The sequence below is a fragment of the Dromaius novaehollandiae genome, chromosome Z (assembly GCF_036370855.1).
Source record: "Dromaius novaehollandiae isolate bDroNov1 chromosome Z, bDroNov1.hap1, whole genome shotgun sequence".
Taxonomy (NCBI): Eukaryota; Metazoa; Chordata; class Aves; order Casuariiformes; family Dromaiidae; genus Dromaius; species Dromaius novaehollandiae.
Window position 1 is genome coordinate 84,566,423 of NC_088132.1, and position 16,077 is coordinate 84,582,499.

The 16,077-nt window shown below is 37.5% G+C and overlaps 1 protein-coding gene across 2 annotated transcripts in view; it reads left to right on the forward strand.

Moving 5' to 3' along the window:
• LOC135325062 (WD repeat-containing protein 7) overlaps positions 1 to 16,077 on the forward strand; it is a 164,231-nt gene that overhangs the window by 12,703 nt on the left and 135,451 nt on the right. For both annotated transcript variants that reach the window (XM_064502497.1, XM_064502498.1), the window contains exons 2-12: positions 231 to 402; positions 1,649 to 1,755; positions 2,751 to 2,829; positions 3,407 to 3,581; positions 6,120 to 6,196; positions 9,768 to 9,887; positions 10,325 to 10,470; positions 11,599 to 11,701; positions 12,670 to 12,811; positions 13,635 to 13,883; positions 15,457 to 15,677. In XM_064502497.1, the coding sequence (XP_064358567.1) occupies positions 244 to 402; positions 1,649 to 1,755; positions 2,751 to 2,829; positions 3,407 to 3,581; positions 6,120 to 6,196; positions 9,768 to 9,887; positions 10,325 to 10,470; positions 11,599 to 11,701; positions 12,670 to 12,811; positions 13,635 to 13,883; positions 15,457 to 15,677 (1,578 nt within the window). In that variant the 5' untranslated portion in view covers positions 231 to 243. The remainder of the gene's footprint in view (positions 1 to 230; positions 403 to 1,648; positions 1,756 to 2,750; positions 2,830 to 3,406; positions 3,582 to 6,119; positions 6,197 to 9,767; positions 9,888 to 10,324; positions 10,471 to 11,598; positions 11,702 to 12,669; positions 12,812 to 13,634; positions 13,884 to 15,456; positions 15,678 to 16,077) is intronic.

Consider the following 16,077-nt stretch of genomic DNA (forward strand, 5'->3'; position numbering starts at 1 on the left):
CCTGGGTTAGCTGTGAAGATGCACATATTCCCCAATGAGAGAAGAGTTGATTATATATTGTACTTTATTTGAAGCGTAGCATATATAGTAACTATATTTCTCATGTATAAAATATTTACAGTCACTTCAGATTAATCTTTTACGTTTTTGTGAGGATGAGATGATGATAAGTGCAAAAAAGGCATGCACCTGCTGAGACCTAATGCTTTTTATCGTGATTAAATTGACAGGTGTGAAAGCAAAATGGCAGGGAATAGCCTTGTGCTGCCCATCGTCCTCTGGGGCCGTAAAGCTCCCACGCACTGCATATCAACGTTGCTGTTAATGGATGACGTGTCCATGATCGTCACGGGATGTCACGACGGACAAATATGTCTCTGGGACCTCTCTGTAGATTTAGAGGTAGGTCTAAACTCCACGTATAACTTCAATTTTCTTTGTATTTGAAGTGTTTGCCACTGCTGCCAAAGTGACTTTTCTTCTTTGATATTGTAGCATCCATTCCAGTGTTCAGTTGTTTCTATGCTCTTTTCATGTATTCTAACTCCCCCTCTTGCAATGAGGCCTGGAGCTGGCACTATATGCTTCCAGTAGTGAATAGTTCAGATTAGAAAGAGGCATTTTCACTCTGTAACTTTGCTGCTGCAGTAGTACATTTTTGAAGTAATTATTTCCTGTTTTCTGGACATTGGAGATGCCCTAAACTGATAGTTACTTTCAGGTTTAGCTGCTTAATATTTTGTGAAAACAGATTTCTGAGATCAGCTGACAGTATTTAGAGGGCTTCTTAAGGTTATTCTTATTTTATTCAAGCTCTGTTTCCTATGAAAACTGAATGAGAGAAAGCTCTGCTACCAGAGGTAAAGATTGCTGATTAGTTACTGTGTGTCAGCTTCTGCCCTTGAGTTGAAATCTGCAAGTGTCCGTCTTGAAGATGAGGTAGTCATTTGGCTGAATACAAATTGTTTTTTCTCCTCCATTCCAAGGGTTTAAAACTATCCTTTCTTATAAAATCAAGCTGGTTTCAGGCAAGGGTTATACTGAAAAATCTCAGTCTCTGAGTTGCCCCCATAAATTATGTTAGTGTCTAATACATTTAACAAGAAACAACTGGAGAAAGGGACTATTTCTTTCTAGAAAGGGCAAATAAATAAAGGGCAGTTTTCTTTTTTATCTTTAATCTGTGAATGAACTTTTATGTAAAAGTCTTTATAAATGTGAAGGGTTATGAAGTATACTTGATTTGGGGAAATGTTGTTGTTGCAGTATAGCGCAAATTTTCCTTTTGACTTAAGCCAAATGCAAACTATGATTTAAAATTATAGATAGAATTAGTTTTACACAAAATGATTTTTTCCCACAAATTAGCATTACAGTATTAGTTAGAAATTGGTTCTTTCACATACTGTACCAGCATGCTGTGCAAACCTTTTTAAGATTATATTTCTACACCTGTGCAAATAAAGTGTGTGTGTGTGTATTGTGTGTGTGTATATATATAAATATATATACAAGTGTTTTTTTATATATATATAGTATACATAAAATATTTATATACTGTATAAAACAGAAATTTGGAATGTGTATGTTCTAGGTAAGTAATAGTCCCTATGTTGTTTTTGCTTTATGTTTTATTCTCTGATTCTAGATTAATCCCAGAGCTCTGTTGTTTGGTCATACAGCCTCAATTACTTGTTTATCAAAGGCCTCTGCTTCCAGTGAAAAGCAGTATATAGTGAGCGCATCAGAAAGCGGGTGAGTTTTCTGAAGATTTATTGATATGCAGATCTGTTAAATAATGGAAATTGGGGATATGGAAGAGACTGGGTTGCTTACATCCATTTCTCTTCATTCTGCGTTTCTCACCCACACTGTTTTTTACTTAGCCTAATGTCTAACGCATTCGTAGGTATCCCAAATGATGGGAAATACTGAGTGTGGTGTGAATTTTAGATCCGTGGTCTGGAGGAGGATAGAGGTGTGCCTGAGATCTTGGAGGGCTGCCCACATTATTTGTTACACCTTAGGATTCAGTGGCAGGACACAGCACAGTTGTATATAAAGTAATCTGTGCTGCCTTGGATATAATTTATGTTTGGATGGGTAAAGAAATGTATGATGTTGTCAACTGCAGTACAGATACTTCTGTGTTTTCTGTCACTGTTTTGCTTGAGTGACTTTGTAAGTTCAGTTGTGGATGGACACCTGTGTTTTGCTCCTTCCCTCTCCTTATCCAAGACCTGCTTCTTGAGTAAAAGCAAGCTTAAGTCCTGATACATCTGGTTGGCAGGGAATGATTCCTGGACCTCTGAAGCAAACCTCAGTGTTCGCTGCCATGTGATTAATATACTGTTTTTGGTAATATGGGTTTCTTCCTTACAAGTATGGAAAAACTAAGCTAATCTTTGAAGACCTCAGGCGAGGCACTAGAAGTATATAAAAATTTGAAATATTTGTGAGAGAAATCAGGCGTTCTAAGTTACACGCTTGCATTTACTTAGTATTGATGGTTTATGATGAACCATAACATTTTACTCATTTCCCCTCATTAACTGTGCTAGGGAAGCAAAGCTTATTTAGATTATGATGGAAGGACTGGCAATTCAAGTAAATTTTGAGTTTCCTTTATAAAAATACAACTCGTCTAGTCAGTAACAATCATTTAAGTTTCTCCCAATATAAATGATTCCTAAATCCTTAGAAAAATGAAATGTTTTGGATGTAGTTGTAATCTGTCTTTTGTATTTTAGGGAGATGTGTCTGTGGGATGTGAATGATGGCAGATGCATAGAGTTTACTAAATTAGCCTGTGCACATACTGGCATACAGGTTAGTGCTTTGTCTATTCTTGAGAAGTCCTGATATGCATTGTATAGCATGGAAACTGTAGCTCTGTTATTAAAACAAGGCTGGGGTTTTCTGGAAGCTTAACAATGATATTTTATAAGATACTGCAATATGCCAATAAAGCTTATGCTGTATTGTGCATCATCAAATGCCCTCGACCTGGAAATGTGCTTTACTTCAGCTTTTGAAAAAAATATACCATAATTAATTAATCAGAAAGGCTGGAGAGAATAGAGGAAAAGGAGGAGATGTTAAGATGGGGGAGGTGAGAGGGGGAGGATGGTCTTACCAGGGAAGGTTGAGACAGCCTTCTGTCAGCTACAGGAGCTGGGCATGGAGGCAGAGGATTGCCTTGAGAAGATAATAAGAGAAAGGAGGGCCTCTGCAAAAAGCTTCCGTGATGTTACTTGCATACACAGAATTTCCACTGGTTCTCAGTGGCATTTTCTAAACAGATAGCCATTAGAATATATTTATGAAATTGTGATTTTGATTGAAAATGAAGAAGTTGATGCCCCACATGGAGTATAACCTCTGTATTTCGTTAATATCCATTTAGTTCTACCAGTTCACTGTTGGGACTCAGCGTGAAGGGAGACTGTTATGCCATGGACATTATCCAGAAATTCTTGTTGTGGATGCTACCAGTCTTGAAGTTCTTTATTCTTTATTATCAAAGATATCTCCTGACTGGATCAGCTCCATGAGTATCATTCGATCCAATAGAACACAAGGTAATTATTTTTGTTGCTTTTATTATGGCTTTGCCTCCCTGTAAGAGAAATACTATTTTCAACAACCTGGGGGGGAACTAGCATGTTACTTCTTTCCTTTGAGTAATGAAGATGATCTTGTCCAATACCCATCAAGTACTAACCTTTTTAAAAAGCAGTGCATGCATATTTATCTCTAGCCCCTGAAAAGGGGACTGGAGCGTCTCCCATACAAGGAGAGGCCAAGAGAGCTACGATTGTTCAGCCTGGAAAACAAGGCTTGGAGGAGATCTTATCGATGTTTATAACTACCTGATGGGAGGATGTGAAGAGGACAGGGCCAGACACTTCTCAGTGGCACGTGGTGGCAGGATGAGAGGGAATGAGCACAAACTGAAACACGGGAAAATCAAATTAAATGCAAGAAACACTTTTTTACTGAGAGGTGGTTGAATGCTGGAGCAGGTGCCCAGAGAGGTTGTGGCATCTCCATCCTTGGCGATAGTCAAACCTGCCTGGACGTGGTCCTGGGCAGGCTGCTCTGGTGACCCTGCTGCAGCAGGGGCTGGACCAGGGGATCTCCAGGGCTCTCAGCCAGCCCCATTCTGAGGCTGCTTTAATATTTCTTCAGAGGGAAGACCTGATAATCTTTAACATTTTTAATATTTTCTCTGCTGCTATTCTGCCAGAGGAGAGTTGTTGCTCCGGTTATATTTAAATGCTTTTTCATGAGCAGAACCTCAATTCTAGCCTAATTCAGTGTGTTCATGTGCACACACCTGTGTTCATGTGCACACACCTGTGTTCATGTGCACACACCTGTGTTCATGTGCACACACCTGTGTTCATGTGCACAGCAGGTTCCATGTTCACTTAGTGAATAGTTTTGTTATCTCCTTCAAGGTGTGCATGTGTTGAAACCTGGAGAACAAGGTGATACCTTGTTTTCTCTTTGGGAACCGAGGAGTTTGGGAGAACACTGTGCTAGCAAGAGCCTCTAAGCTGACACAAGAGTAAAAGAAAGGCTGCAAGCACTCTAAATGCCGAGGCTGTCATCTTTATTAATGTGATGTGTAGTACACATCAAGATCATTTAGTGGCATTAGTGATTAGTGGCTTTACGAAAAGCACTGTCGTAATATTTTGGAAGCTGTTGTAGGAAATGTGTAAGGAGTTTGCTGATTAAAGTACACAATAGGATTATATGCCCGGAGAGGCTGGAAGAAATATTGCAATGTTGTAACCATTGCTGGGGAAGAGGAAAGAAATCTAAGACTGCAGAGAGAGGAACTTTCTGTGACTGTGATGACAGTCAGTTTAGTGGAGAGGCATGTGGGTAGACTCCGTGTTTGGCAGTGGGTTGGTTGACATGATTTGAAGTGATACCCATCCACACATACCTGTTTTGCCCTCGGCTGCTTTGTATTACTTTGCTGGGCTTTAAATTCTGGCAGTTGAGGAGCAGAGATGAGTCATTCAAGTGTTGCTGTCCTGCAGGCTGTAATTTCGGGGAGAGTGAGGGCAGTAAAAGTCTCAGTGATTACTGTTTCGGTTTACTTAACTAAGTCTGCTACTGAATGCAGGTCAGCAAACTTGCTTCCTAAGGGTGGTGGGTTCCTATGGGGAAGAAATGCTGGGAAAAGCATCCTGAAGCAAGGAGAGATTTTTATCTTGGCTTGAGGTCAAGAACAGTTTGTAAACTGAGAGTGTTCCCAAGCCCTGGGGTGGGAAAACTCCACTGCAGACCTCAAAAACCATCTGAGTTACCCGACTAACAGCAAATGAACTCTGGTGTTAAGTCTTTTCAGATGCTGCCTTTCATTTTATTTCTTGTTTTGTAATTGTTTTCATATTTTGTAATCAAGAAGCTGCCCCTTGATTTGATGGACTTTCTGTCTTAGCACCGGACTTCTCAGGTATAAATGGGAATCTCTAGGAAGTTTGACTAGCAAAAATGTGCTGCTTTCAAAAACACTGTATTAGATTCATTACCTTCTGGGAACCTCCAACCCAAGACAACTGGGACTGCTTTTCCACATCTCTGCCCCTTTCATTTGGAGCCTCAAGTATTAGTTAAGAGAACTTGTCCCCTCTCCTGGTGGGAACGAGCCTCTAAACATAAAACCAGTGAGTGTGAGTATGTGTGTGCGCACACGTACTTACTTGCAAAACACCAACTCACAAATAAACGTTGGGGTTTCGAAGCAAATAAACGTTGGGGTTTCGAAGCAAATAAACGTTGGGGTTTCGAAGCAAATAAACGTTGGGGTTTCGAAGCAAATAAACGTTGGGGTTTCGAAGCAAATAAACGTTGGGGTTTCGAAGCAAATAAACGTTGGGGTTTCGAAGCAAATAAACGTTGGGGTTTCGAAGCAAATAAACGTTGGGGTTTCGAAGCAAATAAACGTTGGGGTTTCGAAGCAAATACTTCAAGAATGTTTTGATAAAATTTAATATTGAGTTATTCTTATGTATTTTTGTACTCGGATATGCACAAATGTGCAATAAAAGGGAAAAGTTCTATTTATCGATCTAATTCTTGTTTTTATTTTTCTCTAGAGGATACTGTTGTAGCTGTTTCGGTGACTGGCATTCTGAAAGTCTGGATAATAACCTCTGAAGTTAGTCGCATGCAGGTGAGCAAAGGCTTCTGAACCGATGGTATTTGCTGGGCATGCCAATATCAACTGTTAACTCACATAAATTTTTGTTGTGATGGTGAGAGAATCTTAGTCCTTTTTCCTGTTTTTTCCATATGCCCAGTAATATTATGGTCTTTTTTTCTTTTACCCTCCGAAAATGATCTTCCTTAATCTTGCTTAACCAACTCTTCAAGTTACTAACAGAATTCTCAATGAAGATGCTTTTTCTCTTGTCTTACGTCTCACTCTCACAGAACTGGCTTCAAAGTCAAGAACCTGTGATTTAAAGTTAAGAATCTCTAATTTCTAGAAGTCTTTATTTGTACCATTTAATTATTTATGTTAATTAGATACAAATTTTTTTTGTCTGTTGGCTTTTAATTTTTCCCTCTTTAAAATCCTATTCTTTCCCTAAGTCATCCTGTGCATGTCACGGGATTGTTGACTTCCAAAGAGAATTTAGTAACAAGATTGTTGCGGTAATACTTAGCGTTCCAGACTGAGGTGGATGCTGTATGTATAGCTTCATGTGACACAAACAAAATGAATACATTAGAGAGCTTGCAGTCTAAGTACTCTTTAGCCAAAGCAGATGATATTGATAAATAGTTGTTTACTTTGTATAGAAGAAATAGGGTACAAAGTTGAAACTTACTGTGTATTGCACAGGAAGTGTGTCTTTAATATGGCGATGAAATTATAAAAGTCACAATGTGACTTTAAGTACAGTTATCTTTAAGAACATAAAAAATGGAATGGAGAACTTAGTTTTTATTTTTTATTATAGTTTTATATTATTATAGATAATAGGAATTTCTTTTAAAAATTATATAATTTTCTTTGAGAAAGATAAAGAAGAAGTGAGAAGTAGAGGCGTTCGAAGGGCTTGCAGAGCAAAGAATACAATTTTTAGGAATTTTTATTATTAATGATAACTCCTGTTTGGCAATTTTTGCCTTCCTGTGTACTAATCAATAAAAGGTCCTATGGGAGATTTGCCACACTTCTCATAGATTTCTTGCAAACTAACTATTCACAGAAACTTCTTATAAGAGATGGCTATTACTTGGATACCTTTACAGATGTTTAGCAGCTAAGAAAATATAATTTTATTATATATGGAAGAACAAATTCAGTTTTCTGATTTCAGAAATGTTTACAGCACAAAAGCAATGTAGTTTGAATTAGCTTGAAAGACCAATATAATGGAATGCTTTGCTTTTCATCCCATCAGGGTACCTCAAAGTCGTTATTCAAATTTTTTTGTTTCTTAGTTTCAACATAGTTGAAGTTATACTTGATTTCACATCATTTCAGAGCATTTTCTGGAAACCCTTGTCATGCAACTAGTAGTATTCTAACTAACATCACATTTAAAAATTACATTAAAAATCAAGGTGTTAGCAATAGAGAGTATTGGCTCTTCCGAAAATGAGACGCACAAAGACATAACTGAACAGGAGCTTTATCATAGTCTGTCTGGGATATTGGGAACCCTGAAAGAAAGAAATCAGAGCTGAATCTACTTAGTTTCTACTGACTATCTGAAAGCAGGGTAATTCCCTGAAAGAGACGATGCTAAATAGGCACCACTAATCTGTCCAGCTGGGGAATTTGTTAGACTTAAGTGACAAAACAGGATACCACATGGTCTTGTAGATCTTCTTATGAGGAATGCTAGAACAAGAACTGCTACGAGCCTTTGGGTTTTCCGTAGAGGTTGGCCATCTGTCATGTTATGAAACACAGCGGAGTCCCTTTTGACATGTTCTCTGTCATCTTCCTAAATTGAGCTTGAGCAAAAGAAAAAATTCACCTGGGTGTTTTCTTGTTATCTGATTTCCATAAGTGTGTGTGTGTGTGTGTGTGTGTGGCAGGGGGGTTGTGTGTGTAAAGACTGTCAGTTTTAAAAATTTGTCTTTATCATACTTTCTGAACACTTAACTGTTTCTATGTATAAATGTGTGTAGGACAGAATGTTTACTTGCCATTTTTAAGATGAGAAAAAAATATTCCAGGAAAATAGTATTTTGTTGCAGATCTCTGCAACAGAGCTAGGAGCTGAACCTAGGACACGAGAGTCCCTGCTTCTGCCCTAATTGCTTGGCTAAGCTGACTTCCTCTACCCTGCCTTGATAAGGTTGGGTTTTTAGCCGGTTTCACAAGGCTCTTCATTTTCACAAAGTGGATGGGATTGCACACAGGCTGCTATGTACATCTCCTGTTTAGAGCGCAGCAAAGCATTTAGTCTGTAGCCTGTTGGTCGTTTCGGCTCGGGTTTTCATAACCGTGTATAACTGGAACAATACAGACACAAGAAAACGGGAGAGAATTGCCAGGCTTTTCAGACGATGCGTGGTGGTCTGGGTTCTTATCTGCCTGATGCTGTACTTTCCCAAGTAACTGGATTGCTGTATCTATGGCAGTCTTTGATATATTTGAAAATTGCTCCCCCCTCCACCCCAGGACATAGCTTCTTAAGTAATCAGGTAGTTTCAGTGCCCCAAATTAAATATGTATGATGTGGTGTACATGGCATAACCAACCAATTTGATATGTGTACCTTTTATTTTTTTCTTCTTCCTAGTGCAAGGCTTTGTATTCATGTTGTTGCTGGCAGTTCTTATTAATGTTCTCATCAGGTGTTAGAGGAGAAGATTTGGAGCAGACAAGTCACCACTGTCCTTCAGGGTATCCCAAGTCAGAGTGAAGATGGACAGAGTCTGCAAGTGAGGATTAACTTGGGAGCTAGTTCATGTGTTTTTCGGATCTGGACAGGTTAGCAGTAACCACCCTCGGCATAACCAAAAGCGAAGGTTGTGCTCTGCGGTGGGCTAGTGGGATTCCAAAGGGATTTTCCTCATTGGCCCAGATTAGTCCAGGTACAGCATCAACCCAACAGACCACCCTAACACCCCTAACTCAGTGAAGGGTGTAGTGCCTAGTGGGTAAGGTGTCATGCTATTTGATAGCGCTGCGTTGAACCTCAGAAGAAAGTGGTCAGCAGTGGCTGAATCTTAGCCTCTAGCCAAGGGTCAGACTGCTGCAGAGAACAGAGACGTCAGGTAGTGGACAGGAGTTGGGGCAGGAAACAGGGGCTTGCAGATTCAGCAGTTCAGGTCTCCGACTCTGCTGACATGCCGGATGCTATTTGCACCTGATTATTGCTATATACAAATAAAAATAATGACCTCCTGTTTATTCCAGTTGATGTGTTTTTGTGTGTGTGTCTCTCTCTCCAAGGAAATTTCTTACATATCACTTCTTTGGTTCCGCTTTTCTGCGTATGTGCTACCCTTGCACGTGTGATAGTCTGCAGACTTGAGTATCGCAGGAAGACTGATGTTCAACAGACGACATACCCATGAGGGTATCAAAATAAAACAAATATTTACTTCAATTAGGATTTATAGAAATGTTTTTGATTTGAGCCAAATGTAAGCCATTGGGAAATGGCTTTCTTTGAAGGTACTGTTTTTATGACAGAAGCTAATATGACTCTTTAATTTCCAATTCATTTTCTTAATAGAATACAATTAATTTAATGTAACTTTCTTTTTCTTAGGATACTACACCAGTATTTGAAGAGGAGTCTAAACCTATTTATTGTCAAAACTGTCAAAGCATTTCTTTCTGTGCGTTTACCCAGCGGTCATTGTTGGTAGTGTGCTCCAAATACTGGAGGGTAAGGAAAGCCGGTTGAATAAAAGCTGTTTTTTCACTGTAGATAAATGCCAGTAAGGCATTCAGACCAAGAGGCTTATCCTCTTTATAAATTCAAACTCTCTAGTTCATTGAGTGTAATCCCCTGAAAGTATATTGTCTTGCAGCGTAGGGAATATGTTGCTTTATTTCAATAAAACAAGGCCTATTACCTAGACAAAATATGCAGTATAATGTAATACATGTAATAATGTAATATCCTGCCATATTTATAACATTTTGGATAGTCCTGTAGTTATTAGGTAGACGTTAGTTTTTTTTCTAATAAATTTTCTGTATCTTAAGTAAATATTGTTCTAAGACAATTTAATATGTCTGTGCTGAAATACTGAAATTAGCTTCTGTCTGGGCATTTTAATGTGTAGTTGGTTAATGATAGACTTTTCTGTTTCTTTGCAGGTTTTCGATGCTGGAGATTATTCCCTCTTGTGTTCAGTCCCTAGTGAGAATGAACAGACCTGGACTGGTGGTGACTTTGTGTCAGCTGATAAAGTGATTGTATGGACAGAAGATGGGCAAAGTTTTATATACAAATTACCAGCCAGGTACTCAAAATGGAAACACGGTCTATTTCTTTATTTGTTGAGGGGAAAAGAACAAGAGAGGCTTTGAATAAATATTTAATATCTTTGGCTTGTATTTAGTTACAAGATTATATGAAAGTTATAGAAACTAGTATTCCATGAGCATATTTTAAAGTGTATGTCCCCAAAATGCATCATTTTGAAGTAATGCTCAGTAATTTAAAATCAAAGATTGTCTCACTATGTTCTGATACTACTGTAACTCTTTCACTTCATAATGATAGCTGTTGGAGAATGTGTGATGGGAAGGGTTGCATTTTGCTGTTGAATAGGTGACATAAACAAATTGAAATCAAATGTATGCTTTAAATATATCCTAAAACTTTCTTCCATGAGGAAGAAATAGGGTTTGGCTATATGAAGCAGAATGTAAATGATGATGGTATGATAACTGAGTACTCTCTAAGCCTTTTAAGGGAAGGCTGTGTAGGATGAACAGTTATGTTTTTGGACATAAATGTAAAAATAGAAAGTTAAATTAAAATTAGATATTGCAGGGAGTAAGCAGATTTAGAAAGACAGAAGTAAAATAAAGGAATTTTTTTGGTTCGCTTTTGACATCTTTTACTACTTGCTGTGCACCTATTTCTTTGTTCTGGGGGGAAATATTAGTGTTATCCTAGAGATCCCTGAATGTCCTGTGATAAATCAGAGGAGAACATTTCTTTCCCACCCCATATCCTCTCACAGCACAAGGACGAGAGGTCTGTCTGGTGATCTGTTGGAGGGTTTGGTGTATTTTGCTCCTGAATCTATCTGATTCCAAGACAAATATGTTGAACTCTGGAGCAGACACTAAAGCCAGCCTTCTTTCTTTCCTTTTCTTCAGTTATGAATGTGTGTGGGGACTGAGCTGAAAGCATTTGGAGCACTTATTTATTGACTGAGAATGGCCTGTACATTAAAATTATTGTAATGATCTGCTATACACTGTATTAACAATTGAAAATGTAATGATTAGAGGCTTGGGAGGGTTGTTTTTGCTTTTGAAACTAAAAAAAATCTGAAGTATTCTTTATCTAGCGATATAACAATCTCTTTCTAATAATGTAAGGAATTTTATTCCCTTTTTTTTGTTTGTAAACCTAGTTGTCTACCAGCTAGTGATTCATTTCGCAGTGATGTGGGAAAAGCAGTGGAAAATTTAATTCCACCTTTACTGTACAGTGTATTGGACAGAGCAGATAAACAGGTAAAATATATTTCCTCCAGATTTTATCATCTGTACTTTCTTGTGCACTGCATTTCTTTTTTTTAAAGAATTGAAACTCACTTAGCATTCCAAGTGACCTGTTCTTCTCTTTCAAAGTAGATGTTTAGAGTTTCTTGTTCTAGTGAAAGTAGACGTTTAGGAGAATAACTGGTACAAGACAACTTCTGTGTTTTTATGGTTTGTTTGTTTTTGTTTTCTCATAAGTGTAGTGATTAGTCTCTGGTCCAGTGAGTCTTCAGTTCTTTTGTACTAAGAGCTTATCGTGCATCAGTGCCTGGAGGATTAGAAGTCAAGCTGTGATGTGCCTAATGATTAGGCAGTCACTGAACAAATGCTTTTAGTATCACAACTTAGGTTTTAAATGCCTAAATTTTTGCAAAGGAAGTAAGATCCCATTTTTCAGGCCCAAATCCTCTTTGAATTATTATCCATTCTTATGTTATACAGTAAACTGTATGTGCGATAAATTGATACGGCTTCAGACTGTTGTGTAATTACATCTAGTAATGTACAGTACTATTAGTAAGTCTGACTTAGCCTTGTAATAACAGTATTGGACATTGGTATTTTTATACATTTAATTTTTTTTAACTTTGTGTTGTCCATCAATTCATATATTTTTTTGTTTCTGTTTTTGGACTTCTTCACTGAGTAGTATATCTCAAACTCGTTATTTTTAAAATGTCAATAATTTTAAGTGTTTGTGTGCATATAAAATATAAAATTTTCCTCTCTCCTAAATCTGTGACATGTTTTTAACTAATCAGTTTTCTCTGGTTCGTATTGCTGTACTTATCCTTTCTCCTATGGAAAGGCTAAAGCCAAGAGTGGCTAGTTCCTGTTCTGGTCTTAAAAGAGACAGTGGATTATGTGGAAAGTGAATTTTGAGGTCAGTACGTGATTTACATGTGCCTGAAGTTGTTCTAATTATTATTTTTTTTTAACAGTTATTAATATGTCCCCCAGTTACTCGATTCTTCTATGGACGTCGAGAGTTTTTCAATAAACTCTTAATACAAGGAGACTCTTCAGGGAGACTGTGTATTTGGAGTGTGCCTGATACACTTGAACAACAGGATAGTGCAGAAGGTATACTTAATTTACGATTTTGCTGCCAAGAACTTGGCATCTCAGAAGCAATGCCCAAGCAGAAGTCAGGCATCTCTATGTAAATTCTTGTTAATATGTTTCGTAGCTGGCTAAAACACTTTATTTTCTTACAAATGCATCAGTCGTTTCCCCAAGCCTTGAATGATGTGTTTTCATAGTTGATTGGTCATGTAAGTGTACTTTCTATATTGCATTTGCTTAACCCACTTCTGTGTCAATATACAAATCAAGAAAGGCCAATTGTATTGAGGAGTAAGTTAGAAATCTCTTGGAAATACATGAATAAACTGAAATGAAGGAAGTTTGTTGGGCTGTTTTTGCACTAGATTCCACTTTGTTTCCAACACTCGGGCAGTCCCTCCGCAACCTTTAGTTTCAGGTTACCAACCATTTTTTCCTCCAATTCAGACTTTTTGATCTGAATGACTGAAGCTTCAAATGAAATCTATGTTGCTTGAATAGTTGTGTGGTGTGTATGTGGGTTTTTTTTGTTGTTGTTTTTTTTTTTTTTAATTGTTAGCTTATTGTAAGAGCTATAGTAATTTAAGTTTTAAATATATGATCAAAATCTCACTTTACTCTGAATACTTCTCAGGAGATAAGTTTTACCTCTTTTACTTTCCAAATACCAGCTCTCACAAATATTCATTGTTTCCACGTGTTGCTGTAGCAGCACTCATCTACTTGGTCAATTAATTTCCAGGATGTGTATGTTACTTGGTTTAAAGTGTTGTAACGTGGCAGGCTTTGAGATCTTTTCAGAAAATCTTTTTTTTTTTTTTTTTTTTTTTTCCTTAAACAGGGCTGCAAGCAACAACTTCAATATCCCTACAGGAAGCTTTTAATAAACTTAGTCCTCACCCTGCTGGAATTATAGACCAATTAAGCTTAATACCAAACATCAATGAACCACTTAAAGTGACAGCCAGCGTGTATATCCCAGCGCATGGGCGTCTGGTTTGCGGTCGTGAAGATGGAAGCATTGTTATTGTGCCAGCAACACAAACTGCTATAGTTCAGCTTCTGCAAGGAGAGCATATGCTTAGGAGAGGTACGTAAATAAGCTTTAGAAAAGCACAGTTGGGTTACAGAATGTGCTGATCTCTTACTAGGTACGCTGAAATGAGAAATAGTTTCAAGAAGTGAGCATTAAGCTGTTTTACAAATATGCTTTAAAAAGTGGGGGAAGAGGAGAAAGTGGAGAAATCATGTAACCATATTCTTAATAAGCCTGATGTTCTTTTATGTAATGAGAAACTGAAGTGATAAATCAAGTGTGGCCAGCTTGCTTCAGTTTTTTGGGATGTCCCTTCACTAGAAAGGCTCAGGTATTTCTCCTGGATTTTTTTTTGAGATGTAATAGCAAAGTTACAGTGGGAAACATCTTGTGTTTTCTATGCAGAATTGTTCTGAGCAGCACATGCAGCTGGGGTAGTAGTGTGCCTGTGAAGATCTCCTTGGACAAATAACTCATTTAAAAGAGAACTTGTCCTTGTGTGTCATGTAGTTAAAGTGCATTATACATTGGCCTGCTGCTGTACATTCTGGTTCCAGATAATTTTATCCTAATATTTTTATGATCTTGATGTTTCAGAACAAATGTTTTTTGTCTTGAGTTTTTATATATGCTGGTAAATAAAAATGATGTTTAAATATTTTTCTAGTATATGGATATATGAGATTATCAGTTATAATATTTTCCGTAGATAATTGATTTCCTTTATATAATTTTAAACAGCAGTGAATTTTTATGTAAAGCTCAATTGCCTGAAAGTCAGTAATATTACTCTGCAGTTCACTGCTGGTGACTCTTAACCTCATAAAAATACAGAAGTGCTTGTGTGTATCCTGTGTTTGACTGCTGGGCTTGCTAGAAAGCGTAATCAGAGAAAGAGAAAAAAAGTTCAACTATGTCATGCAGACTTTCTGTAACAAATTTGATTCTGATGCTTAACATACTGACTATCAAATTTGCCATTTAATCAGACAGTTTTTCTATGCTCGTTTTTCATTAGTTAAAAAGCTACAATAGCTATGGCTTAAGTGATCTCAGTGAATAGAAGACTTACCAGTCAGCTCTGTGTTCACAAAGACTATTTTTTTTCTAAATTTAAATTTAATACCATTAACCTGTTCAGCACAAGCACCACCTGGGTAACACTGTAGACTTGCATGCTACTGTTGTGGCCAATGCAAAGTAAGATTTTTGCAGTCTTCCTGATAGTTGTCCTCTTGGTTATGACCCTGAATAAATTTAGGTTTGAGTGGGAGGAGTATTCCCCCCCTGCCCCCACACCAATCTTTGTGGTCTTTTAATTGGGGGGGGGGGGGGGTTGTTTTAAGAAAGCTGAATTACTTTCAGGTGAGATCTTGTGACAAGACAAAAGAAGAATCATTCAGTCCATGAAGTCTTAAATACTTGTGAACCTTTCAAAACAAGGCAAGGCAAATGCTTAAAGAACTTAAGACAAATTGCAATATGTCTCTATCTTTTTAATCGAGAGCAGACTGCTGCTTATTATTCTGTATTAAAAACTGTTCTAGTGATTTTTCTTCTTTCTTTTTTTTTTTCCCTTCAAACCCCCTTCCTCCCTTCTCCCTTTCCTACCCCCCAAATTTCTTAGGTTGGCCACCTCACCGGACTCTCCGAGGTCATCGAAACAAAATTACATGTTTACTGTATCCTCATCAGGTTTCTTCTCGTTATGATCAAAGGTATTTGATCTCAGGTGGTGTGGATTTCTCAGTCATCATATGGGATATATTTTCTGGAGAGATGAAACATATCTTCTGTGTACATGGTGGAGAAATTACACAGCTTCTAGTTCCACCAGAAAACTGTAGTGTAAGTTTGAATCCTTCTTGAGAATGTGAATGTAATATAAAACACTGAAGACTTAGAATTGAGCTGAAGTATAATGCTTGCAGATATTTAAAAAGAGTTTAATTGCTCTGTTAATTTCATTTTTGTTTGTGTCATGATCTAGCCAGGTAAAGGATTAAAAATAGTGGGAAAACTGAATATTAAAACATAGGGAAATGGTTGGCATTACGTGATATGAAGCATTAACAGTGGGAGAAGGTTTTTACAACATGGAAGCAAAGTCTTTGCCCTGCATTTGTTTGCCTATCACATTCCCAAGCAACTGACATAGTTTATAAATGCAATTTTATTTTTCATAATTTGGGTGAATGGGAAGAGTTTTATGAACAAATTGCCATCAACTTGTTTGAAAGAAAATCCT